We start from the raw sequence: 23857 nt of genomic DNA, 5'->3' as shown, positions 1-23857 counted from the left end.
GCGCATAAAAATGTGCAAACAGATAAACTTTGCACAGGTTGCGTTCGTGTTGGCTGTCTGCTCGACGGACTGAGCAGGACTGCACCTCCACCACGTCACCGGAGGTTATCACAAGATCCGTATAGTCGGGCTTGAGCGGGACACATGAATTAATGACGTGTATGGTTCTCTCGAAGCAATTCAGTTCCCTATTTTCCCAATCATGAAACTTCTTCCAAAAACCCAAAAATAACATTGATTTATAGGTTTTGCATAATTTTGTGACCGCATAATTGTAATGCCGATCAATACGGCTTGATATGCATGAATTGCATACATTGTAATGATGCGTCTCAATTAACCGAACGTTGTTTGCAAATTTAAAGCATAAATTAAACACTTTTTGTTTATGTATCAGTAAGGTATGAATCTCCTTTTGGTTACGACAAGCTACAAATTAACGTGAAAAAAAATTAAAATATTCAAATGAAACACATCTCGTTCCGAACTTCTAGACAATCATTAAATAATGATACATTTCATGCCATTCTTCTGAACAGACGTTTGTGGCTTTGGAAAGATTGTAGTAAAGTAACAATCAAGTAGTGAACAAAATTAATCCATAATATTAATCAAGCCCAAAAAAGTGGTCCCATGTCACTGACAGCTTCAAGTGTTTGGAGGTTGGTCCAAAATCATAAATTTCATCCATCAGATACTAAAGCTGTCATCACGAGCATTACGGTGTAAGCGCAACCCAGGCATCGGTGCGGTGCCCAATATGGCGACCCAAATAAATTCGCTTGACCGCTGCATTTCGGGGCCACATGATCGACTAATTCGGATTCCGTTGGAAGGCATATGTCTCCCCACTGTGTGCCGATGGCTGAGGCATGCGTTAATTAATTGGTCGCCACTGCGTCATTAAAGCGTCATCGGGAGTGTTTTTTTGAGGAGTGTCCTCGGGAGTGCAACTCGCCCGGAGACAGCATTCCGCGGGTGCAGCAGGTTATTTCACCACCAGGCCACGGACCAGGATCTCCCTGTCTCGTTTTCGCTCGTTTGGCGCGCCACCAAGCGAAGAATTCACCGTCACCGTCAACGCTGGGCGATTGCGCTAATGAATCAATTTTCGCCCGTAAACGTCCCGCTCGTGGTTTTTGGCTAAATTTATCGCTCGTCGTCTACTCGTCGGCGGCCGGAGAAAGTCGGTATCGGTGCCGTCGTCGCCTAGAACGACGCACTCTGCAGTGAAGAGGTCCTTCTTTCGGCGTTCCGTTGCCACAAACTTTATGCGGTGTGCGATCGGTAAATTTAGCGCGCATGTTAATTAAACCGTCCAACTCGCGTTGATTGGACGTGGTGGTCTCGTGTGGCGCAGCTCGAGCAATCGGTGTCCGGTGTCTTTTAGGTGTGTCGTCGATTTCCAAACAAGCCAACCGACATCCGTAGGCGTAACCGCGGGGTTATCAGGTTTCCGCGCGGAGTAGCTCCACACAGTCTGCTCAACTATTTGCGCAGACCCCGCCCGAACTCGCTGACGGTAATTAAAATTCAAAATTATGCAAAACAAACGACAGTCCTCTCATCTTCTCCAAGGCAGCACTCAAGGAGCACGCATATAGATCTTATAAAAACGACCGAAACTAACCCACATTGGGTCCAAGTCCGATAACAGCAGGAAGTCGACCGGTTTCTCGGGCGTTGGACCGCGCAGCACCGGCAGATACGATAGGGCGCGGGCAATATATTTCATAGTTTATTGCTGATCATGTCACAAACGGATTTTTTTCTAGTCCGGATCACACAAAGGCTAGATCTTGTTTCAACAACACAGCATAATTCGGGGAGTTCTTTAACAAAACTCTTTCGTTATGTTATGTTATGTGACCACCAAATGGCACGGAAAGGGTACACAAATAACAACAAGAATTCGCCTACGGTTTTGGCCAAGGCACCAAAAACTTTGAGGCTCGCGGTGTGTGGTGCTGCTGGGCTTCAAAGCGGTTGGGAATGTTTGGAATGGGTTTTCAATTCTTTTAGAAATGGAGTCAAATCGCCGTTTCCAGCACGACCGTATTCAGCAATCTATTCGTGGCACATCCAACCAGTTTCCATTGTCAATCCTTTAAAATAATTATCATACAATGCGATGCGAACGTTCGCAGTCAATATGAAGTCAATCATAAAAACAAATCGCAAAAACCCCATGTGACCTTCCTCAAGAAAGAGAGAGAGAGAGAGAAGAATAGGAAGATATGTTCACCCTGCGCACCTTCGAACGGCATTCGAATGTCTCCCGCGGAGACTCATTCGATTACGGTGCGTGTTGCCCATTCGTCGCCCACCATCCAGAACGAACTCCCAGCGGAAGGCGCACGGCGATCACGAAGATCAAGATAATCGCCGGCAACTGCCGTGGCTACCCTTTCGTGGACGTGGAGATATTCAGCTCTGCGGACGCGCACGCAAAAAACCCCTCACTCGTCACGGTACAGCACCAGTTCCACTGCTCCGGTGCGACTACCAGGAATCAACTCCCCGACAGTTAGAGCCGAAATCGCACCGAAATAAATCATACTCATAATTCAAAACCACTGTTCTTGGAATATTGTTGATGTTTTTTTTATCCTTGTGTTTGCTTGGTGCCTCTCTCGGGTTTTTGGAATTCGTTTCGCCACGACAAAAGAACCCGACACCCGGGCTGACAGAAGCACAGCGCCATCAGAACGTCAGATGCTCATTTGCATACCGCTTGCGTGAGAGCAGAGCACATTCGCCTCCCCCGAAGAAGCAGTACAGGGAACGGCGAATTGGTTTGAAAATTAATAACATGACAGATGGTTATTTGCGATAATGAGTGGAACTCGTCCGGAGGCTCCAGCATCTTGTCTTTCGATGATCGAAATCGCACCCATATGGAGAGCTTCACGCAGGGGAGCCCTCCGGGCAGCCCATGAGAGCTGGCCCAAAGTCCAGTTCAACAACTCTTCACCCGATATGGACACTCCGCCGGACGTCAGGTCTGGCCAAGAGAGGGGTTCGGCTCCACCAGCTGGTCTACGGTGTCTACGGGCAGGCAATCCTTTTGCGCGATCCGTCCGGATGTTTGATTGATACGACGCATAAAAGACTTACATTCTCGCATGCCGCTCGGCAGGATCCCTGGACTTCGGCGCAGCATCGGAAGCCCTCGGTGGACGCTGGAAAGAGACCAACCAGAAAAAAAACTACATTAGAGCACGGGTTGGAGCCACGATGCGTTGGGTTGGGAGGCTAACGGGGAACACGCATCTCCCGGATCGGGCCTAACAAGTCGAACGGATAAAACAACATGACAGCTCGAGATGGAAGATAATGAATTAAACGCGGCAGAAACCAACATCCGCGTGTTCCGACACGCAACTCCGGTGCGATGCACTTCGGGCGAATGTGTGGGTAGCCCCGTGTTGCCGGTGGAAAAGGTAAACTTATTGCGTTTGCGGCGCGAGGAGGGAGAAGAAAATTTATTATGCAAATTTCGTGCCCAACTCCCAAGGCGGTGGTGGCCCACGCTGCCGCGCCGGTATCCAGCCGTGCAGAATCAATTATGAGAGCATAGAGGCGACGCAGTGCACGTGCGTTTGCCGTTAATAATCCCGCAGATCATGGCCTTTTCTCACCCGATTGTGCTGTAGATTGGCTGAAATGGTGCTGCACAGCAGTAGGTCTTGAAGGGATTGAGATCGCTCCGACCGGGCGAGCCGAACCGAATCATACTTTCAAATATTAAAAATATGTAATTATAACCCACCGTAAACCTTCGTGTGGTGGGGCTCTGCGCATAATATTTTATTTGCTTCATATTTTAAATAGGGCCCACCATGGCAGACGTGACCTCGTGGTGGCTGAATGCACCAGTTTCACTTCCTGGTGCAAATGGCAACGTATGTGACTGTGGAACTGGATCTAACAGGCGTGGTACCTGGGAGCGGCATAGCGCGATAGGTTCACATAGCGCGGCACGAACAGTATGTCAGCGAATTTCCCATAAAAATTGTGTAATATTTAGTCTTTTTGAGTCATTTGCATCTCATTTTTGTTCAATGTTTCGCGGGCAGTTTGCAGTTAGTTTTTCCTTTTTTTTTAGAAATATTATGTCAAAGGTGACGCAGTTCAAAGACATGTTAATAGTTGGCTAATCAAAGTTCAATAAATAATAAAGGTGTATACGTTTTCATGATTTGACAAAGCGATGAAACGACACATTTTTCAGTGACAATAACCTGCACTACTGACATTTTATTCTTCTATCCCCTTGAAGCAAACAATTTTATTTAGTAATATGTTTTTATGTTTACATGTACTATGTTTTGGTGGTTCGTCCATAGGTAATTTTTTCAACATCTATACTTTTTATTTTCATGTTATACTTTGAATTCATAATTCGCTGTTATATTCGCTTACCTTTTGTGAAACGTTAGTAAAGTATTCAATTTTGTCCACCTTTTTTTGTTTCAAGTTTCAAATTTTTTGACTTCTGTAGTTTAACATGCGATGCGACAAACACTGTCGCCGATGTGCCGTATCCAGAGAGACTCGGCAAAAACTGGCAGCGAGTCTGTAACGGAGCTAACGGAAGACGCCGAACTGCCTTTCTAAATTTAAATAATTGTCCTCTCGCTCACCGCTGCGGCCATCATCTATCATGCCGCAAGATCGTCCTCTACGCGAAGGACACACCGCCGAGCCGACGGTCCGTCGGAGGTTCTTCTATACCGCTCAGCGCTGTCACTCAAACCGCATGTGTGCACACCATCACTTTTTCGGAGTGTCATATGCGAGTGTTTTGTGCTTTCTTTTCTCCCGCACGGACAAATAATCCCGTCATGACACGCTGGCGCTGTTGCCTTGACGCGACCCGTCCTAAATTCCCGGCCTTCGGATAGACGGGCTGCGGCCGGAGAATGGGCCAGGAAACACTCATCAACCCGGATCCGACCCGCCGGCATCTGACTTCCATCAGCGGAAGTGCGAAAATAATGTCGAGCAAAATGGGTGACGTTTCGCTAAGCAGCCAAGTTGGGCCCGGTCGCGGTGGGAACCGCGAAAGCCGCTTGCCGTGTGGGAAACAAACCTACACTCCATCAATTATGCGGTTGACGTTCAAACACATCCCGGGGCGTATTACGTTGAAATGTTTAACGAAAAGCGGACGGCGGTAAACATGGCCCATGGCCATTCGTATAGATGCAGATCGGTTCCGAGAGAAGAATTAATGAGAAACATTAATTTCACACGTTCAACGTTCCCGCCAAGGTCCATGGGGGCACGGATCGGTCTCTAGATTAGAAAATGAATCTCCTAAACATGCGTTCCGTTTTGAGTTCTTGAACGTTGAAGCAAATCTAAGATAATCTGTTGACAAATCGAAAAATCTATTAAATGGAGTAGATTAAGCTATGTGGTGGTCGATATTGACGCCAGAAAAGTATTTCACATGTTACAATTTCAGTTGACCAAACCAGGCATTGAGGTAGTGAGTATGTTTAAATCCGGCTCAAAAAATTTAAAAACTTTACCCATGATCCCCTATTAAGTTGTTATTAATTGTCGAACAAAAATATTAACAAAACTCACTTCGAACCATCGAAGAAGTCACTTCACTTCGCTTCGAGCCGGATGAGTTTATCGTTCACCGTGCGTATTGTGTAAGAGCTCTGCGTGCCCAGCATAGGAACAACATTGCAGCGTAACTTTACCTCAGCAAACACTCGTATACGTGTGCGCTATAAAAGCAGTGGCGAAGCTCGGCCTGGTCATCACAAGGCGTAGATCGACCCCTCTTACACGATCATGCTGCGGTTAGCTGGGCTACTGTGTCTGATGGCCTCCGTGGCCCAACTGATGGCCAGCAGCTGTGACACCAAGGGTGCTACGGTTGAGAAGAGCTTTCTGCAGTCGGTGCACGACTGCGTGGAGTACCTGCAGATCCCGAAGAAGCGCCTGATGCACTACCTTTCGAGCGAGTTCCCACCGGACGACGAGACCAAGTGCCTGCTGTACTGCGTCGGGGTCGATCTGCGGTGGTGGAACAACACCTGCGGGCTGCAGGTCCCGGCCATCGTCAGCTACTTCCAGCCCCTGCCCGGTGACACCGACTACGAGCTGCGTACGAACGAGTGCCTAGCGCGCCGTGTCGGGGCCATCCGGTCGCCCAACAACTGCTGCCAGGCGTACGAAACGTTCCAGTGCTACTTCCAGGAGTTCGGCAACCTGGTCACCTGCCCGCAGTATGTGCCGCTGACGAAGGCGCAGGCGACGCAGGCCGCGCTCGATTGCCTCGTGGTGCTGCGGTACCCCGAGGATCTGCTGACCCACTACGCCGCCGGTCGGGTGGAGGACTGCCCCGAAACTCGCTGCCTGTACCACTGCATCGACCTGCGCATGGGTCTCTACACTCCGGACGGTGGGTTGTTACTGTCGCGGTTCTATGTGCGCGATGCGCCCTATAACGATCTGCGGTACCTGAGCCGGGAGACCAAGCTCTGCCGTGACCGTGTCCGGCAGTCCGGGTGCGATAAGTGTTCCGAGGTGTACACCACCCACCAGGAGTGTCTAGCCGGGCTGGGCGAAGACGGCTACATGCGCGATATCATCACGCAAGCGGCCAAGATGGCCCTCGCCAACCTGGGCGTCTGCTGTGAGGATCCACGTCCACTTCCTGCCCCAGAACGGCAGGTCGAGTACGAGCCACCACATTACCCGTCCAAACCGGCCGCTTGTTCCGCTTGCACACAAGAGCACCCCGCAGGACCTGCAAGCTGCAAGTGTGTGGAAGCACCGACGCCCGAGCCTCCCAAACCGACCACAACCTATAGCAAGTGCCATAAGCAGCGTGTCTACAACAAAAGCCCCAACCGACGGTACGGCTCACAACCCCTATTCCGTGGTGCCGCGAAACCCGAAAGATGAGTGTTCCTTGTCGATTGTCCCTCAGCCAAGCTTGGGTACGCTCGTGCCAATCGATAACGATTGGATGCGTCCTGTTAATTTATTCGCCAATTGTGTTAATTGATGCGTCGATGATGTTGTAATTTATAATAAACCTCTAAATAATATCTAAACATACAATCATACAATCTTGTTTCTTTCTCGAACGTTCAAGTCTGGCTTACGTACTACGTGAAGAGTCTGTTTGGCTGGATGGCTATTCCGCTAATGCTATCCGTCATGATCACCTGAAGACATGTTTCCAAAATTAACACATTTCTTTGAACATGTAAGAACAGTAAGTAAACATTCCAGTTGACTTCTTGTTTATTTATTCGCTTGTTAGAACCTTGAAGCATGCCGTCATGAATTCTGTCGCGCTCAAGAATTCTGCGACAGTAGCTTTTGCGGTCCAGGCGGGTTGATGTAGTCCGATTGCAGCGCTATAGGATGTATCTTAATGCTCATTTCCACCCCTGAGACTTGGTTCCACGGGTCTACAGGGATTTACTCGTTGATTACTTTATTTTCTAACAACTTGGAGCTTTCACACTAGCTCAAATGTTTCGAGAAGAGCATCAGGTTTTTGGTAAAATTGATCAAACAAACAGAAAGTTGGATTGAATTGGATTTATTTTAGTGTTCTTCGTTTACTAATTTTACTACTTTTTAATCAGTTCGGTTGTGCGTCCCATGAAGTCTTTTTCCTCATTTTGCGAGGTTATAATAAATCTGGTCTTGATGTACTTTAGTCACAAGGTCATCGTCGACCCTGTCTGTTGCTCGTGAACCAGCAAAGCAACCGAGAGACCTTATCGCTCACACCCATCTTATCGCCGTCTCCAGTTGGAGAGGTTTGGTCACGCTTGGTCACTTCGCGTCGCAGCAAAGAAAAGCATTTCACTTCGAAAGTTTCGTGAGGCAACCCACCGAATGCAACCAAATCTTATCGGCACCTCAAAGCTACACCCGAAAGCTATCGCCTCGGATGCCCAAAAGCGGTTGCAACCCCACATGGAGCGGGACACAGGGCGCCTGGCGCCTGGCCCCCTCGCCGGGCGCCTGTTTAGACAAACATTCATGTCAGTCGCCCAAACATGGCGCTTGTTTAACAACGTGGGCCAAATAATTTGGTGCACAAAAATGTGGCCGTACGTGCCCCACGCAACCGGCGCGGGCTAGGCGCTATATATAAGCTTATCTGGCCCGGGGTGTCTGCATCATAGGCGATCCGTACGGCTCACCAGAAGAATAGCCCAACCATGCAACGACGGCTGGTGCTCGGTCTGACGCTACTCGCGATCCCGCTGGCGGCGGTTCTGGCGAACGATGCCAAGGGGGTGGTCATCGAGAAGAGTTTCCTGCACTCGGTGCAGGACTGCGTGGAGTACCTGCAGATCCCGAAGCACCGGCTGGTGCAGTATCTCGCCTACGAGTTCCCGGCCGACGACGACACCCGAAACCTGATACACTGCGTCGGCATGGATCTCCGGTGGTGGAACAACACCTGCGGACTGCAGGTCCCGGCCATCGTCAACTACTTCCAGCCTGTCCAGGGTGACCGGCAATATGAGAAGCGTACCAACGAGTGCCTGGAACGCAACGTGCGCTCGGCCGAGCTACCGAACAGTTGCTGCCAGGCGTACGAAACGTTCCAATGTTACTTTAAGGAGTTCGGCAACCTGGTCACCTGTCCACAGTACGTGCCCCCGACGAAGCTTCAGGCCACACAGGCGGCCCTGGACTGTCTTAATATACTGCGGGTGCCGGACGAGTTGCTGCGGTCCTACGGTGCGGGCGATGTCCAAGATGTGCCCGAAACCCGTTGCCTGTACCACTGCATCGATCTGCGCACCGGGCTGTACACGCCCGAGAACGGAGTCCATCTGGCGCGGGTGTACCTGCGCGATCTGGAGGTCAACGATCTGCGGTATCTCAGCAAGGAAACGCGTACCTGTCGTGACCGGATCCGCCTGTCCGGGTGTGGTCGGTGCTCGGAAGTATACGATACGCACCACCAGTGCTTGAGTGGGCTCGGGGTTGGCACCTACACCAACGACCTCATCGTCGAGGCGTCCAAGATAGCCCTCGCCAACCTCCAAGCACAGTGTTGCCCTGAGGTCACGGAGGAGCCTGAAGCATCTGCTGAGGATGGATACAGTTACGCTTCGTACGGCAGCGTGCCTCTGAGTCCTTGTGAACCGTGTGAATCACTTACACCACCGTCGCCTGCCCCACTACCAGCCCCATTGCCGGTAGTGACGCCGGAAGAATACGTAGTGCCAGAGTTTGATGCGTTTCGGGAACCAAGATGGGCGAGTGGCGAAGAGGCGCCCCCACTTGTGCCCCGAAAGTTTCCTGCCTACATAGCAACGCCTGGCTGCAAGGTAAACGACGACAGCCAACCGGTGCGTTCCGCGACTAAGCCCAGGATGTCATACAGTCGGATGCCGGTGGCGACCGTGAGGGACATCTTTCCTCCTACATTCCTGGATAATTCCCTTTCCGGCCAACAATTGCAACAGTAGAAGGGCGACGAATAGTTTGGTATCGTGATAGAAGTGATACAATTTAGTGAGACATTTTTTTTTAAGGTGCATTAAGGTGCGGTTATGAAACTGCTTATTTATTGAAACCCTTGGGTGCTTCCAAAATGTCAAAAAGTCTTCAAAATAAAACTCCAAACTTTTTGATGATGGTGATGGTGATCTGATGCTAACGAACAAAATTAGAATTGTTTTAATCTTTGTTGGATGCATTTTCCCGAGCACTTGCGAAGGAATTACGTAAAAGTTGTTCTTGAAGTGTGCACAAAACATATAAAATATTGCTAACCGCATTACATTGCGTCACGTTTCCATTTTTATAGCAGTGTCTATTGTTTCATAAATACGTAGCTTTCCCAAAACAAAACACACAAACATGAAAACACTGCAAAAGCGTACGGTGGCAGTGGCAATGACGTAGCCGCACGCTTTAGCCTGTAACCGTTGCCTTCTGTACGTGCCGTATCTTTACGCCGTGGCGATTGTTTTGTCTGAAGCTGGTCTTGTTTTTAAAAGGTACCCGGCAAACATTTACTTGCAAACGGCTCCATCCAACGGACTTACCGATGCGCTTATCTTCACCGCGTTTGCTTTAAGGTTTGCTAGAAGTTAAACTTTGAGGTTTACATAACGCGTACAGTTATTGGCAACACCGTATTAGAATGACGGGCAGCTGGATGATGTAGGAGTAGCAACAGTTTTATTGATATAGAGTACTTTTAAAGAAGACTTTCACAAATTCTGTAAAAAAACACGCAGTCCCAGTTAGACGACCACGCGAGCGGATTCCCATACGTTGGCGGCACAAGGATCCACAAATTTCAACGAAGGATAGTCAACTGGCCAAGTGCCGCAATATACACAAGGTGGTTCGCAGCATTCCTTAGGGTTCCAGAACAGCACAAGGCGATCCATCGCTCAACGCTTGCATCGCGGCCTCGTGCGCGATCGAAAGACTGTGGAAAGATGTTTCCAGTTCTCCAATTACTTCGTGAAACGCGCGGTTCACCTCCGTGCACTGATCTGGGCTGGTCAAACGTATGGCGCATAGTTTATCGTAGGTTTCCTTCGACAGGTACCGCTTGTTGGGGGTCACATAGTCGCGCGTGTACAACCGGCGCAGGTCAAAGCCTCGCTCTACGTCATACAATCCCAGGCGAAGGAAGAAACACCGCCCGAGACACTGTGTCTTGGGGTCTTCGGGGAAACCATTTTCGGTGAAAAGCTGTAGCAGGGGTTTCGATACCTGCAGCATATTGATGCAATCGTACGCGATTCGCACCTGCCGGGAGCGATCCTCGGGATAGTACTGGGGACTGTACACAAGGTTCCCATAGTTTTCCAGGTAGACACTGAAGCCCACAGACGCTACTGCAATCACCATCGACTGATACCATAGCACTCCTAGCAGACCCATGATGTCGTGCGAAGAGCGCGAACAATTGGTCGTCAACTACAAAAACACTAGGCAATCCGACACTGGAGCGGGACCGGCGCTTGAGGTATGCTGATGTGCACTGTTCTCTACACAATAATACATTTCTCAACCATGTGAAGGAGCTTTTATAGCCACCCACGATGGTAATTTTACTTCCTAACATGAAGCAGTATCATCCGCACATACCTAGAAAGCACAATTAGTACTCATTCTTAGACGTTCGATGTAACTTGTTGCAGTCCGAATAAAACTTCATAGTGCAGCTCACAGAGAGCGATTGAGCACGAAGGCGGCCAACTAGAGATCACAAAAAGTGGATAAAGAATATTCACTACTTTATAATTTGTGCGTCGTTGAACCGCTGCCGCGGTAATACGAGGTGTGTTCAAAAAGTGCTGACAATTTTGTATTTACGTGGGTTACGTATATCATATTTTCGATTTTTTTTGTGGCATTATGTTGCTATTCATGTCACTCACTTATGGTGTTAAGTTCGGCCATTTCGAGTAATCAGTTAATTTTTAACAACTGTTTTGCTTGGACAAGCTTTGGCTCATCGTCCATTTATCTCTACTCCCAAAAATGGATGACAGAGAATCTGTATCAAATTTTGTGTGAAGAATGAAATTAAGAGCTCGGATGCAATCGAAATGTTGACTGTGGCTTATGGTGAAGCTATTATGACCAAAACCAGCGTTTATCGAAAATCGGATATAAGTAGCCCGCGTAAAAACAAAATAGTCAAAACTTTTTGAACACACCACGTAGATGATGCAATGTTTTGCACATTCCTGATATGTGTTGTATCTTTCTTGCCAAGTACAAATAAATAAATAGTTATCTCAGAGTCTGTCATGGACCCTGAGTGGGGGTTAATGGATTCTCTTTTGGGTTGTTTAACTTGAATGATGGGTTCTCTACTTTTAACCTATGCACCGAAATTTTACTACTGTAACATGCAACATAGTGGAAGTTCATTAATTGGGACGTAAGAATGTGTTCATTGATTCAATCAAAACATTCCATCGGACTCGAATAGGTATAGGGCCACAAGCAGCCCTCTCAGAACCACATTGACTAATCGATCAACTTATTTCATCAACTTATATCATCCTCAACTATTTAAAAACAACTCATAAAATCCACAATTGAATTACGATCCACCCAGGGCACGTGTTTGCCATTTTATTTAAATAATACACCTAACGTTCGATATGAGATAGAAACAAATAAATGAATGAAACAAATAAATGAATAGATACACGAATCAATAAACAAACGACTGGCGACACTTTTCCGCTAGAAGTGGTACTTGTTGTACCGGGTACGCGAGCACTTGGTGCACCGTTTGCAGCAGAACGAACCTTTCAGTGATCCGCTGCACGGTTTACGACACTTGCGGCAGCGTTTGTACTCTTTAGGTTGCAGCTTGAAGTAAGGACCCGTAGTGGCTTCGTAAGCTGAAGTCTCCGTTGTAGGCTCCAAAGTCGCTGGTGGTGGGGTGGTTGCAGTTGGAGGCTCTTCTGTGCCGTCCTTCGAGTCTTGCGATTCGTACACCTCATGTGAGTCGCAGTCCGTGTCGTACGAGTCATGGAACTCTTGCGGTGGTCCATCGATGCGAGCGACCTCACAGCGTGACCCTTCGCTTAGCGCCAGTATTGCGGCGTCTCGCAGGACCAAGTCATCGTGGAAGGGGTTACCAAGTTCCCCAAGTACTTCCCGGTACGAGCGGTACACCTCCGTGCATTGGTCGCACCTGGACAGGCGGATGGCGTGTAGTTTTTCGTGTACCTCCGGTGCCAGGTACCTCCGGTCCGGGTTCTCATAGTTCCACGTATAGAGCCGCCGTAGGTTGAAGCCTCGCTCGGCATCGTACAGTCCTGTGCGAAGGAAGAAACATCGTAGCAGGCAACGGGCCGCCGGTTCATCGGGGACACTGCCGGCGGCAAGGCGCAGCAGGACCTCCTCCGGAAGCTGCAGAAAGTTGATACATTCGTATGCGATCCGCACTTGCCAGGAGTGGTCTTGTGGACAGAACTGGGGACCATAGACAACGTTCCCATAGTAGTGCAGGTAGCACATGAAACTTTCGTACGCACGCCAACAGCAGCAGCCTGACGCCGGCGATTGCTCACCAGACGCTTGCCCTAACCGGTACATCACGCACGCTTGGGTGCGCTGCTCAAAGTGATCATCGGTGGGATCCGGTCGAAAGAAGTTGGCCATAACTGACGGGCGCACCCCGGTGGTGTCGTTCCACCAGCGCAAGCTTAGCCCGATGCACCGCACGAGACACCTCGTTTCAGGATCGTTCGGGAAGTTCAACTTTGCGTACTCTTCGTAGCGCGAGCGCGGCACCTCCAGGTACTCCAGGCAGTCGTGCAGTGCTCGGGGAAAGCTTTTCTCCACGTGCAGGTGCGCCACATCGAGCGGGTTATCGATGGCCACCGTTAAGCCCACCAGGGCACCGATTACGATCGTCAGCGACAAGCCCACGATGGCCCACCGGCCCATGATGCTGCCGGTGTTGGGCCGGAAATTATGAGAAATGACCAATAATTGTACACCAATTATCCGGCAATCCGCGAGGGAAAGGCTCAACCTCGGGCCACCTCGAGGTGCGATCTCCGCTGGGTGCGCGCTGCGACGCTGGGTTTTGCGCTGCTCCCGTTTACCGTTCACTGACCACTGGTGCCGGCCGCATGCATATGGATGAGCTTTTATAGCTACGGGCACCGGGCACACACTGGTCCTTTTGCACGCACCAATATCGCGCCCCGTGACAAGCAGCGTCACACACGGTTCTGGCCACGGCAAACCTCTGCCAGCGCCGCCGAACGACGGTGCGTTGCGCGTGACAAATGGCGGCACGTTTGGTGCCCGTAGCCGCGAAAGCCCCCACCGGGCCCCGAGCCGAGTTTGTTTGGCCAGTTTTGTAGAATGAATCGAGTCAAGGCCGGGCTGTGGCGACCGCTTGATACAGAACTTGATGGCAAACAGAGGCAAAAAGACACCAGCCCTCAAGTGTTTTCCGCAAACCGCCATGCGGCCACACCATGCTGAAGTTGAAGAAGTCTAATCTGTTCGCCAGTACAATGTCTGATGGCACTGCGGCGTGTTTTTGTTATTGACCGTTGTGATAAAATCAAGCAAGAAATATAAAACTACCTCACAGAAGCGATGGTAACAAACTGTACTAATTTTACGCACAAGGAAGACCACGGTACGGGCGGCCCTAAGGTCTGTTGTGGACCTTACTTCTGGACTATTTCCATTTCTTTGGTTGATCCAACCGCCTCGTCAGCGGCTCAGAAACTACATGGACAGCAGACGCTAGTGTTCAGTTGAAGGGTGCTACTTTGCTGACGGTGCTCGACAGTGGGCAGCTTTTGGATGCTCTGATCGTGTGCTGATCTACAGCTTCATTAAGGGTTGCGTGTTGGCGAAACGCCCTCCGGTGCTTCGTTTGCCGTTGCCCTCCGGTCCTGCGCGGGGCGATACGCGTAGCGATGCGAAGCGGTTCTCGGTTCTGTTAATTAAATTCTCATCATAAGCCAATGTCTCCGTAACACTGTCGCCGTCACCTCGAACGGCAAATCGTTCAGCCGATCGTTATAGGTGGAAGTGAAAGAGTTGCAACGTGATACGACGCACAGCACCCGGCCAAAGGTAGGGCCGACCTGTTGCAGCCTGGACTCGCGAATAAGAAGAGGCGCACACAATAATAATAACACTCCCTTCATAATTTGCATCTCCGCCCATGAAATCAAGCTCTCGTCAGGTCCGGCCGGAGCCTTCGTCGTCCGGACCTGTGGGCCCCAGGTTCGCGCCGCACGATCGGGGCCGGATCACGCACTTAATGAAGCGCTTTATTTTATTGCCGCTGATTGAAATCGAGCGTTAAAACCGGTGGGCCCGATTGGGGCGACGAGGGCACGTGGAGGGGGCACACTGCGCCCTTTAGTGCCACCGGCACCCACTGCTGCTCCCGTCCCCCGTAATGAACCGTCATTAGCTTCGAGAAAAATAAATAACTCGCACAACCCTAAAGCGTAGCGTTGCGTGCTCACGGGAGTAGCACCGTCTTGGAGACGCTCAAGATGAGAATCCCGACCGGCAGAGCATTGTGGCCTACTTTGCGCCGGGCAAATGTCGTGCGAATCCGGCGATCCGGCACAAAATTGGGATCGTCTCGGGAGCGATTCATCGATTGTTTTGATGCGACGACGGAATCGTGCTACTCCGTGCGGGTGTGAGGTCGGCAGTCGCGGGCTCCAACAGCTGCCAGTCGACACCAGATCGAGTGATCGTGCATTTAATAATGCAACCATTAATTTGCTACACATGTTTTCGCAGATCCGCCGAACGTTGGGCGTGGGATAGGCGAGTGCTCCGCAAGGGCCGGGAGAGTGTTCCGCAAAACACCCCCACAGTTCTTTATGTTTTAACACCCATTTAACCCACCCGAAGCCCGCCAACACCCACGGCAACCGACCCGGGGGGATCACTCGGCGTGGAATTAGTTCCGCACCGTTATTTCACACCACCGCGCGGTGGTGCGCGGTGACACTTTTATGCTCCGCCGTATAAGTGCGCACCGAACGCATGTCCCCGCCAATTGTCACCAGCCAGCCTGTGGCGACGCGGCCGTGTGGTGGGTCTTAAAAATAAGACCCAAACACCCGGCCCATCCGGCGGTGCCGGAGACACCGCGCCCGGTTTGGGATTTATTTTTGTGTGGTGCACAAAAATAATTTATGACCCTGTCTCGCAGGGTTTTATCGGACGACGACGTTCGCAAACTGCTCGAGAGACTCGCTGGCTGGCGGCTACATCAGGATGCATCGCCGGGTTTGCATTCGAGCTCGGCCCGCGCGACTGGCAGCCAGCGCTCCGCCAAGGAACGTACCTCCGAACGCCAAGCCAAATCAAAATAAATCGCCTGTCAAGAGCCAACTCCTTGGTGGGGCCCGGCTCCTGCCCGGTGACACTTCGTGGTGCGATTAGCGTATGGTGCATGTGTATGTGTGCCGATTCACGGCACGGCGAGCGTCAGGCAAGCGAGGACTCGCCCGCTCACCGGTTTTTCTCGTTTCGCACATTCGGTGAGTGAAAGAGTGAAATAAAAATTGACACAACATTGCACCAACGATTAAGGCCGTCCCGGACGAAGAAGTGTCCAACGAAGTGCGCTCGAAGCATACTTTTTCTCTCTCGTGCACACACACACACACACTGGCCGGTGTATGTGTCTTTTCGTGTGACGAATGCTGTTGCAAATACACGGGAATCAAACCGGACAGCTAGACATCGCGGACGAGTGCAACGCGTCGTGACAGCTTACGGGTCGGGCTGGGCGCGTCGCTCGAAGCAAAACAATTTACTCATGCGCAAATGTGTCATAACTTATAACCGAGCGTACAGAGTTTGTTGTATTTTTCGTTGGAAAAAACGTAAAAAATACACCCAGCGCAAAGAGGCCAAATGGGTTCTAACTGCCTGATGGATGAACGGTGTGCATGACATTCTCCATCAACTCGTAGGCTCTAATGGAGCTGGTTTGGATTTTTTGTTTTAATATTCAATCTTTACTTTAATAATCTTGAAAAGGAACGTTGGAAAATAACCAAACCAAACCAAAGTCCAGAATACATATGAATATTCAAAAGCTTAAAATTATTTCAAACAATAAATATGCCTTCGTGCTGATTAGCATTATTGATATTGTAGCAGCTTTCTTGTATCTTTTGTGGCTTCCTGAAGTAAATCCAAGGCAAACGCCTGGAAGTTTTAAAACTATGCATAATAGACCTGTGGATTTCTCTCATCTTGCCAATTTGTTACTGTTATAAATTTGGGATTAAAGACTTTCCCAATTACCAAGCCAAGCAATCGGAGTGCTGCAATAAACAATCCAACGTATCTGAACGGCCAAACGATCGTTGGCTCGTTGATAACTCAATATACCAAAGGACAGTACTCTCACGCACAGCATTCGAACTCAGATAGGCTAAAAGTTCGATTTATCAACATGAATGCAATTGGCAGAAATCAGAGTGAAACCGGATGTAGTGTTAACCTACAGGTCGTTGATAAACGATTCAATATTTTTTTAACAGAAAATGTTGTTTTGTTAGCTCCAGCTTCTGCCGGCGAAAGGGTGTCGGGCTATTTAAAGTGTTTTTCCGAAGACAATTTTCCACCAATTCACCAGGCACACCAGAGAACTGGCAAACCCGCTGCATCAGGGGTGTGATGTGCCCTGTCTTGCAGAAGCCTCCATCGCTATGGTCCATTACGTTCGGCCTCTCCCACGAGGGCTCCTATTATGCCCCCAAGGTCCACCGCGCATGCAGCACCGCGGACCGATCATGAATGACGATCTTCTCCGGATGGGTGCCTGCGCAAATGGGACGATTCACGGGTTGTTTGTGTGATTTTTATTCGTCTTCCATGCGGATCGTGTTTCGTAGTGGGGTAGAAAAAACAACGAATTCTACACAACCTGGCCGCGGTTGAGTTGGTCGCAGTTTTATTAGGCGTCACACTGGCCGCCCTCTCAAGCAGAGGCGGCCCATCATGCTGCATCCCATTACGGGAGTCCTTTGACAGCTTAATTAAAGCTCCGGGAACCAGCGCATACGGGGACGGCTGCCCCATTCGCTTGCTGACAGCTGGCGAAAGCTCCGGCAAAGAGAGTGAGCAAGAAAAGAACGGCCATAGAACGGGAATCAAATCTCCCCATTTCACAGCCCACAGACAGTTTCGTTCCGTTTCAATCAATTAAACCCGATGCCGGGGTCGGCAGGCAGCAAAGCGGAAATCGTTTTCTTGTAGACGTCTTCTCGGCATCGCGCTTCGCCCTCTCTCTCTCTCTCTCTTACCCCCTCAAAGCTCCCCAAAACCAGGTGTATGAATCCCGATAAATGGTAAATTACATTTTATGGGCCAACAGTTTACCGGTTGCAGATATCAAGCTCAACCCGACCCAACCCAACCGCCCGCCTACGGGTTGTTATAGTTTCTGTTTTTTTTGCTTACTGCCCGGTCCACGTTTACTTCAGTGAAAACCCACTCACATTTGCAAATAAACTCGTTCTACGACTCGCCGTAGCGACGGCAGCCATGTCAAAGCCGAAGGCACATGCCTGACGGCTGTGGATTGCATAGCCATCGAATGCAAAAAAGGAACACACTAGGGCATTAAACGAAACAGCGAATTCCGGTAGCCGGCCGGTTGGCGACCGCCTGTCAACAAGGCTTCGAAGGCCAGATTTACCTGTTTGACAAATTGCTCCACGTAGGAGCTTGCGGCATGCGCGGATTTTGGTCCATTTTGCCGACGGTAAACCCAGCATGCTGTAGAAGCTACACGACAGTGCGAATAAATGCGAATAAATTCGTTCAGCTAAAGGAAGAATCAAACGTAGCCACGAAGCCTCTGCACGTAACGCAATCGCGGTCCCAAAGACAAGACAAGTTTCTTCGGACCGGACGCACCCCAAGCGATAACCTTCTAGGGTTTCTATCGCGTCCGACTGCACATTACTGGGCCGGACGCCGATTGGAATATGAATGTGTTATTAATGCAAAACGAGGCCCGCTTTCGAGCTTCTCGAGCCGTAAAGGCCCCGGGAAGTCGTAAAGTAAAACAAAAGAAATGTAAAATTAAATGGACCATTAATATTAGCTTCGTGTCGGCTGTTCGCGAGTGAGGCACCGTCTTTAAATGACGAAAGCGTGTAGCGATGCTGTTTTATGCAGATTTAAGCCTCCTCCTATTCCACTCTGCTTCATCCGCGTTGAAGTTCAATTAATTTGCTTTATTTATGGCCCCGGCACGATCATCGGCAACTGACTCCATTACAACCGGCATTAAGTAAGCGGACTTCAGCTAAACTCCTCATTTAAATACGACACAGCAAGCAGAATGGTGTAGTACAAACTAACTTCAGATTTTAAACAGCATCAGCCACGAACGCGCACCAGGGCGTGTGCGCGATCATTAGGCGATCGCGGCGTCAACCTAATCATCGCCGGCATTGATGAGACATTTGCATTTCAATCGTCAACCTGCGGGTCAGCCAGAGCTTCCTGACGCTCATTTGTCAACAAGCTGATAAGTGCATTAGTGCGCCACGGAGCGTCAGCGTCGACTTTTTCCACCAAAGCGACCACGAGAGATGTGCGTGAACACACCGACACGGCTGACACCGGTCGTAGTATCGGGCCGGTTTTTAAGATAAATGATTACTTAATTTAACCAGTTCCGAACCGACCACCGACGGCTTGCGTGATGACTGGAATGCTGTGCTCTCTCAGGAGCTACGAATGCGCAACGCGTAATAGGATTAGCAGGAAATAAAACGAAGCATCATAGTCGGGCAGATAAAACTCCGTGCGATGGGCAACAGTTTCGTTTCTTTTTCTTCAAATTATTCAAATATTCATAGCACCGCATCGCTATCTAAAGCTGGACAGTAAGCGACCATAAATAACCGCCAAATAACTGCAGCGTATTACCAATCGTGATGATTGTGAAAAAACTGGTATGAAAAAAAACGCTCAGAAAATGCAATATGCTCTATGCTAAATTTGTGGTTCCAATTTATAGCGCTTATCGGCGATAAATGAGCTTCAAATAGGCAAAGCAAATAGCCGCGTATCGAATCTCGTCATCATTATAATCAAACTAAATAGGCTGTTGCTGAAACGTGTGTCAAAACATGATTGAGCTACAGTTTTCTGTGAGCTATTGGTCAGCAACAGAAACGCTTAATTGGAACGCGCTATCGGCACATCAAACGAAACTTTAATCAGCAGCTAGAGGAACTCAAAATAAATCTCTCCAGGTTGGAGGGGCTCTGAAAAAAACACCCAAAAACACTGTGCGGTTGACTGGCTTTGAACTCAAAATCGAAACTAAAAAAAACATTTTCCACCAATCAACGTATCCCCAAAAATATTTACAATTTATGCTGCCAAACGATGCTGCGGTTGCGGTTTCACCAAAAACGGCCCACGTCGAATTCTTCCCTAATCACCGTGTTATGCAAATGTGATCAGGAAACATCGTCAGCTTGTTAACCAGCTGCCGAACTCAATCGCCGGCTCAGACCAATCGTCGGAACTGATTCGGGACGATCTCTAGAAAATGTCCACTATTGATTAACAACAAATGCGCCCACGGCTGCCGGGCGACTGTTCGATTGTGAACCGTAAAAATCACTTCCCGCACCGCAGCCAGGCGGCCGGCATCGTTACGGCGCCCATCTATGGCCCGGACACAGCCGTGGATGGAAGCGGTTTCGCATTTGAATAATAAAATTAATGTCAATCATTAACCAGACCGTTGGACTAGTTTGCACGGCGCACAGAATTATTTAAGACCATTAAACTTTCCATAACCGCGGCCCACTGTGCTGGGTTGGGCCATTGTCCGCCTAACAACGCAGCACGCACAACGGCCATCATCATAATCACGCCCCCGGGACTCGGTGATAATCTGCCAGTTATATGCCCCTTGGAGTTCGGATACTGTCTTCTGGTTTTTGGCTTTCATCCAACCGGCCTAAGCATAAGTCAACAATATCGGCCTATTAATTGGAAAACTTTTCCCGTTTGTTAAGAAAGGGTGGCCAATGGGACCAATGGCTAAATCCTCTGATGAAACCCTTTGCCATCGGTTCCACAATCAATCAGCCGGGAGTATCAATCAGTGAAACTGAACAAAAGAAAGTATTTCAATTACAAACGCAGCGAAACTTACCACCGGCTGCACCGCCATCGATTGTGGCGCCACCGTTTCCGGTTACCGTGCGGTCACCAGCGGGTTGCTCCTGCTGTGGCGGTGGGTGTAAATTAGCATAAACCATCGGGGGCTCCCACCGGAACACCAGTAATCCACAAACAATGGCCAGCCGATAACGCCACCGAAGCGTCGCCATCGGAGCAACGCGCGCTGAATGCAACATTCAGCATAAAGCGGAAAAATTCGCCACCGGAAACGGCCACGCGCGCGCTGCAGCAGGTTTTTATGATGGCTTTACACTGCACCGGTCACACACTGCATCCACAATCGGGCGCAACAATTGGGAATCGCTTGGCGGCACTTCAGGACTCATTGGTAATGCACACCGCGGCTTTTCCGTTCCCGGGTGATAAAGCTTTTCCTTTTGCTTTATTCGTTCTCCGACAAACACACACATACACACACCGACGGTGATGACACACTATTGTGAATCGCGACACAGTCGGGCCATCCTTTGGGACGTTCACCACGGGCACAGCCCATGCATTATTGTGCCCGTTCTATTGCGCAACAGAAACCATTGAAAGAGTGAAATCGTACAACAGGAAACCGCTTCAGCCACTTGAAGGGGGCGTTGGTTGAAGGACACACTTTTGGCCACTAACTGGAACACGATCTTTCGTTTAATCACAAACTCTACGATAGTTCACTCAACGTGTCTTAACATAATACAAAACAAGCTAAATAAATCAATAACAACGTAAAATTATTAATGACTCGACGACGAAACAAAAAACAACTTGTCAATCCAATCGCTTTTTGTCACCGTTTTCTGTGAGCCGTGCGCCGTGCGAAACCGCACCGTGCTGTCCTTATGCTGACATTGCGCGTTGCAGGAGGGCTCGGTTACAAGTGACCCCTACACAGCGCCCGTGTTGCGTGAGTTGAGGTGGTTATTTTTTGTATTTTATTCCGCCTTGAGTAGCCCCCCTCCCCCGGGGTGAAGTGCCGGTCCACGGGCTGCTCAATTGATTAATTAATCAAGTGTCGCGCGAGTCAGCCATTATTGGGCCCGGGCTTGTTTGTGCGCTCCCCAACCGACAGCCAGCAGCCGGAGATCCACGGTACCCGCAGAATCGTCGACGATCGCACAACGGAGCCTGGGTGTGTTGCGTACCGCGCCAGGCGTTTTGTTTGTTTTTTTGTCCACCGCGCGAATCACCGCCCCAAAATGTCCACTTAACGCACCCCACTCCCGGACGCACTGTTACCGCGCCCTTCACCAACCATAGACGCACGTTACTTTGATGGGCCCACACACGGAGGGCTAATAATTTTTGGGCAAAAACACCCAACACGACACGTGGCTCCGTGCCGCTAAGAGTTGAAAAGAAAACAACGACACGCGAGCGACACACGCACCGGTGAGTTTGCGACCTCCAGTAACTAGCGTCCCGTCCCAACACGACGACTTCGGACACACGTCTTTCCACGATCAAGAGAAAATACGTACTCGCGATCGTATTGTGAACGCGCGCACGTTTCGATCAATTGAACCGATTCGCGCAGATTGAACCGGTTCGCGGGAGAACAAAAACGACACGAACGAAACAAACAGAGAGCACAAGATGCGGCAGCTCTCGCCGAACTGCGATCGTCGTCGTCGCAATCGCGAATCCCGAATGCTGAGAGAGAGCAGCTGCCTCTTTCGCTCAATCAGTGAGCATCGCATCTTCTGTGATCGAGTCCGATCGGGAAACTTTTCGTTGCCGGCTGCGCTTAAGCCCTCTGATGTTGTGAAAACTATTTAAATTTAATTATTTCATTCATTCACAACTTGGCGCCATCCATGTTACGCAAACTAGCTGCCACCCGCCGTAACTAGCCCGTCTCTGTCAAACTTTTCCCGGCATGAAGTAAATGGACGGCAAAAATTGAGCAAACTTTGCGTTGCGAAACGGCCACGCAACAGGCAAAGAAGCGGGAAACATAAAACAGATTGTCACATACTCCAGTGTCCTGTGTCCTGCCGATTGCTCCGTTCCTTTCTGTGGACAGTTCTCCTTTTTATATTACGTGAAAAAAAAACCCGTGAACATGGCTTCGGTGTACGGTGGCCCGACAACAAGACACAGCAATGGCCGCAGGAAGTGAATTTCCCGGAAAGCAAAACTTTAAGCAATAGCTTTTGAACTCTACAATCACGCGCTGGCTAAATTTATCGCTCAACTTTTACATAAGCCTCGCATTTACGATGAGAAGCTACAACATGACTTTTCTCGTGAGTCTCTCTCTCTGTTATTGTAACATGGCAAAATTTCACAAACCACACGTTTGGTTCGTCGGTTGCAAGCACATTTTACGACATGGTGCTTCATTCCTGAACCGCAGGATAGTAACCCTAACCGAACGCAGGATAGTTTGATGGAATCGGATGGAACCGGTATCTACACCGAGTGGTATCAAACTGGCTAAATGTCAAGGGGTACACGGGCTCAGCAAGGAAAATGTAGCCAGCGATTTTCCTCGGAAAACTAGCACTTAATCAAAACACGATAACGTCGGACGGTGTGCGCGGCAGGGAAGAAGAAAACTTTTCCGTTGTTGTTGGTTGTTAGTTATGTTGTTTTTTATTGAAAATCCAACATTTTCCATCCGTCCCGGTTTGCGCACCCCGATCATTAGCCGGTGGTTCCGCAGCCATGCTTTCTCGTTTGTTGAACTTTTCCTCTCGATTCCCAACCGGGAAGCGTCTATCTCTGGTTCGTTGCGTTTGGAGAAATCATTATGCACATTGTGTACCGAGCAGGAAGGAGCGAATGCACTGGCTGGCAGGCTGGCTGGCTTGTCTGGTGTTTCGGAAAAAGGAAGCTGACTGTCCGTTCACTTTCTACAGCATGGCTGGTTTTAAAGTGTGCTGGAAATGATCGAAACATGATGCCCTATGCTTACGATTACGAGGGACTCCGGTTTTAAACATCGGTTAATAGAGACACGGGAATAATAGACACCGGTTCGTTTGTGTTTCGATACTTGTTCGATAGCTACTCTAGCTCATCTGTCCATATGTTGTCCCTGATGCACAGTGCAGTTCAACTTTAGGATTATTATTGGCCGTGACTATAGCTTCGATTTAGTTGAAACGGTAGCAGACTTTCGAGGGGTTTGCTA

At 49.5% G+C, this 23857-nt stretch overlaps 1 protein-coding gene across 1 annotated transcript in view; it reads right to left on the bottom strand.

The window, feature by feature from the left end:
• The window catches only part of LOC128268586 (reversion-inducing cysteine-rich protein with Kazal motifs), a 28052-nt gene extending 6969 nt beyond the window's left edge, over nucleotides 1-21083 (bottom strand). Inside the window, exons 1-2 of the mRNA XM_053005712.1 lie at nucleotides 20705-21083; nucleotides 3118-3182 (exon numbers count right to left, since the gene is read on the bottom strand). Of these exons, the coding sequence (XP_052861672.1) occupies nucleotides 3118-3182; nucleotides 20705-20909 (270 nt within the window). The 5' untranslated portion in view covers nucleotides 20910-21083. The remainder of the gene's footprint in view (nucleotides 1-3117; nucleotides 3183-20704) is intronic.
• Between the last annotated feature and the right edge of the window lie 2774 nt (nucleotides 21084-23857).

Source organism: Anopheles cruzii, chromosome 2, assembly GCF_943734635.1.
Source record: "Anopheles cruzii chromosome 2, idAnoCruzAS_RS32_06, whole genome shotgun sequence".
NCBI lineage: Eukaryota > Metazoa > Arthropoda > Insecta > Diptera > Culicidae > Anopheles > Anopheles cruzii.
This window is presented reverse-complemented; position numbering and strand designations above follow the sequence as displayed.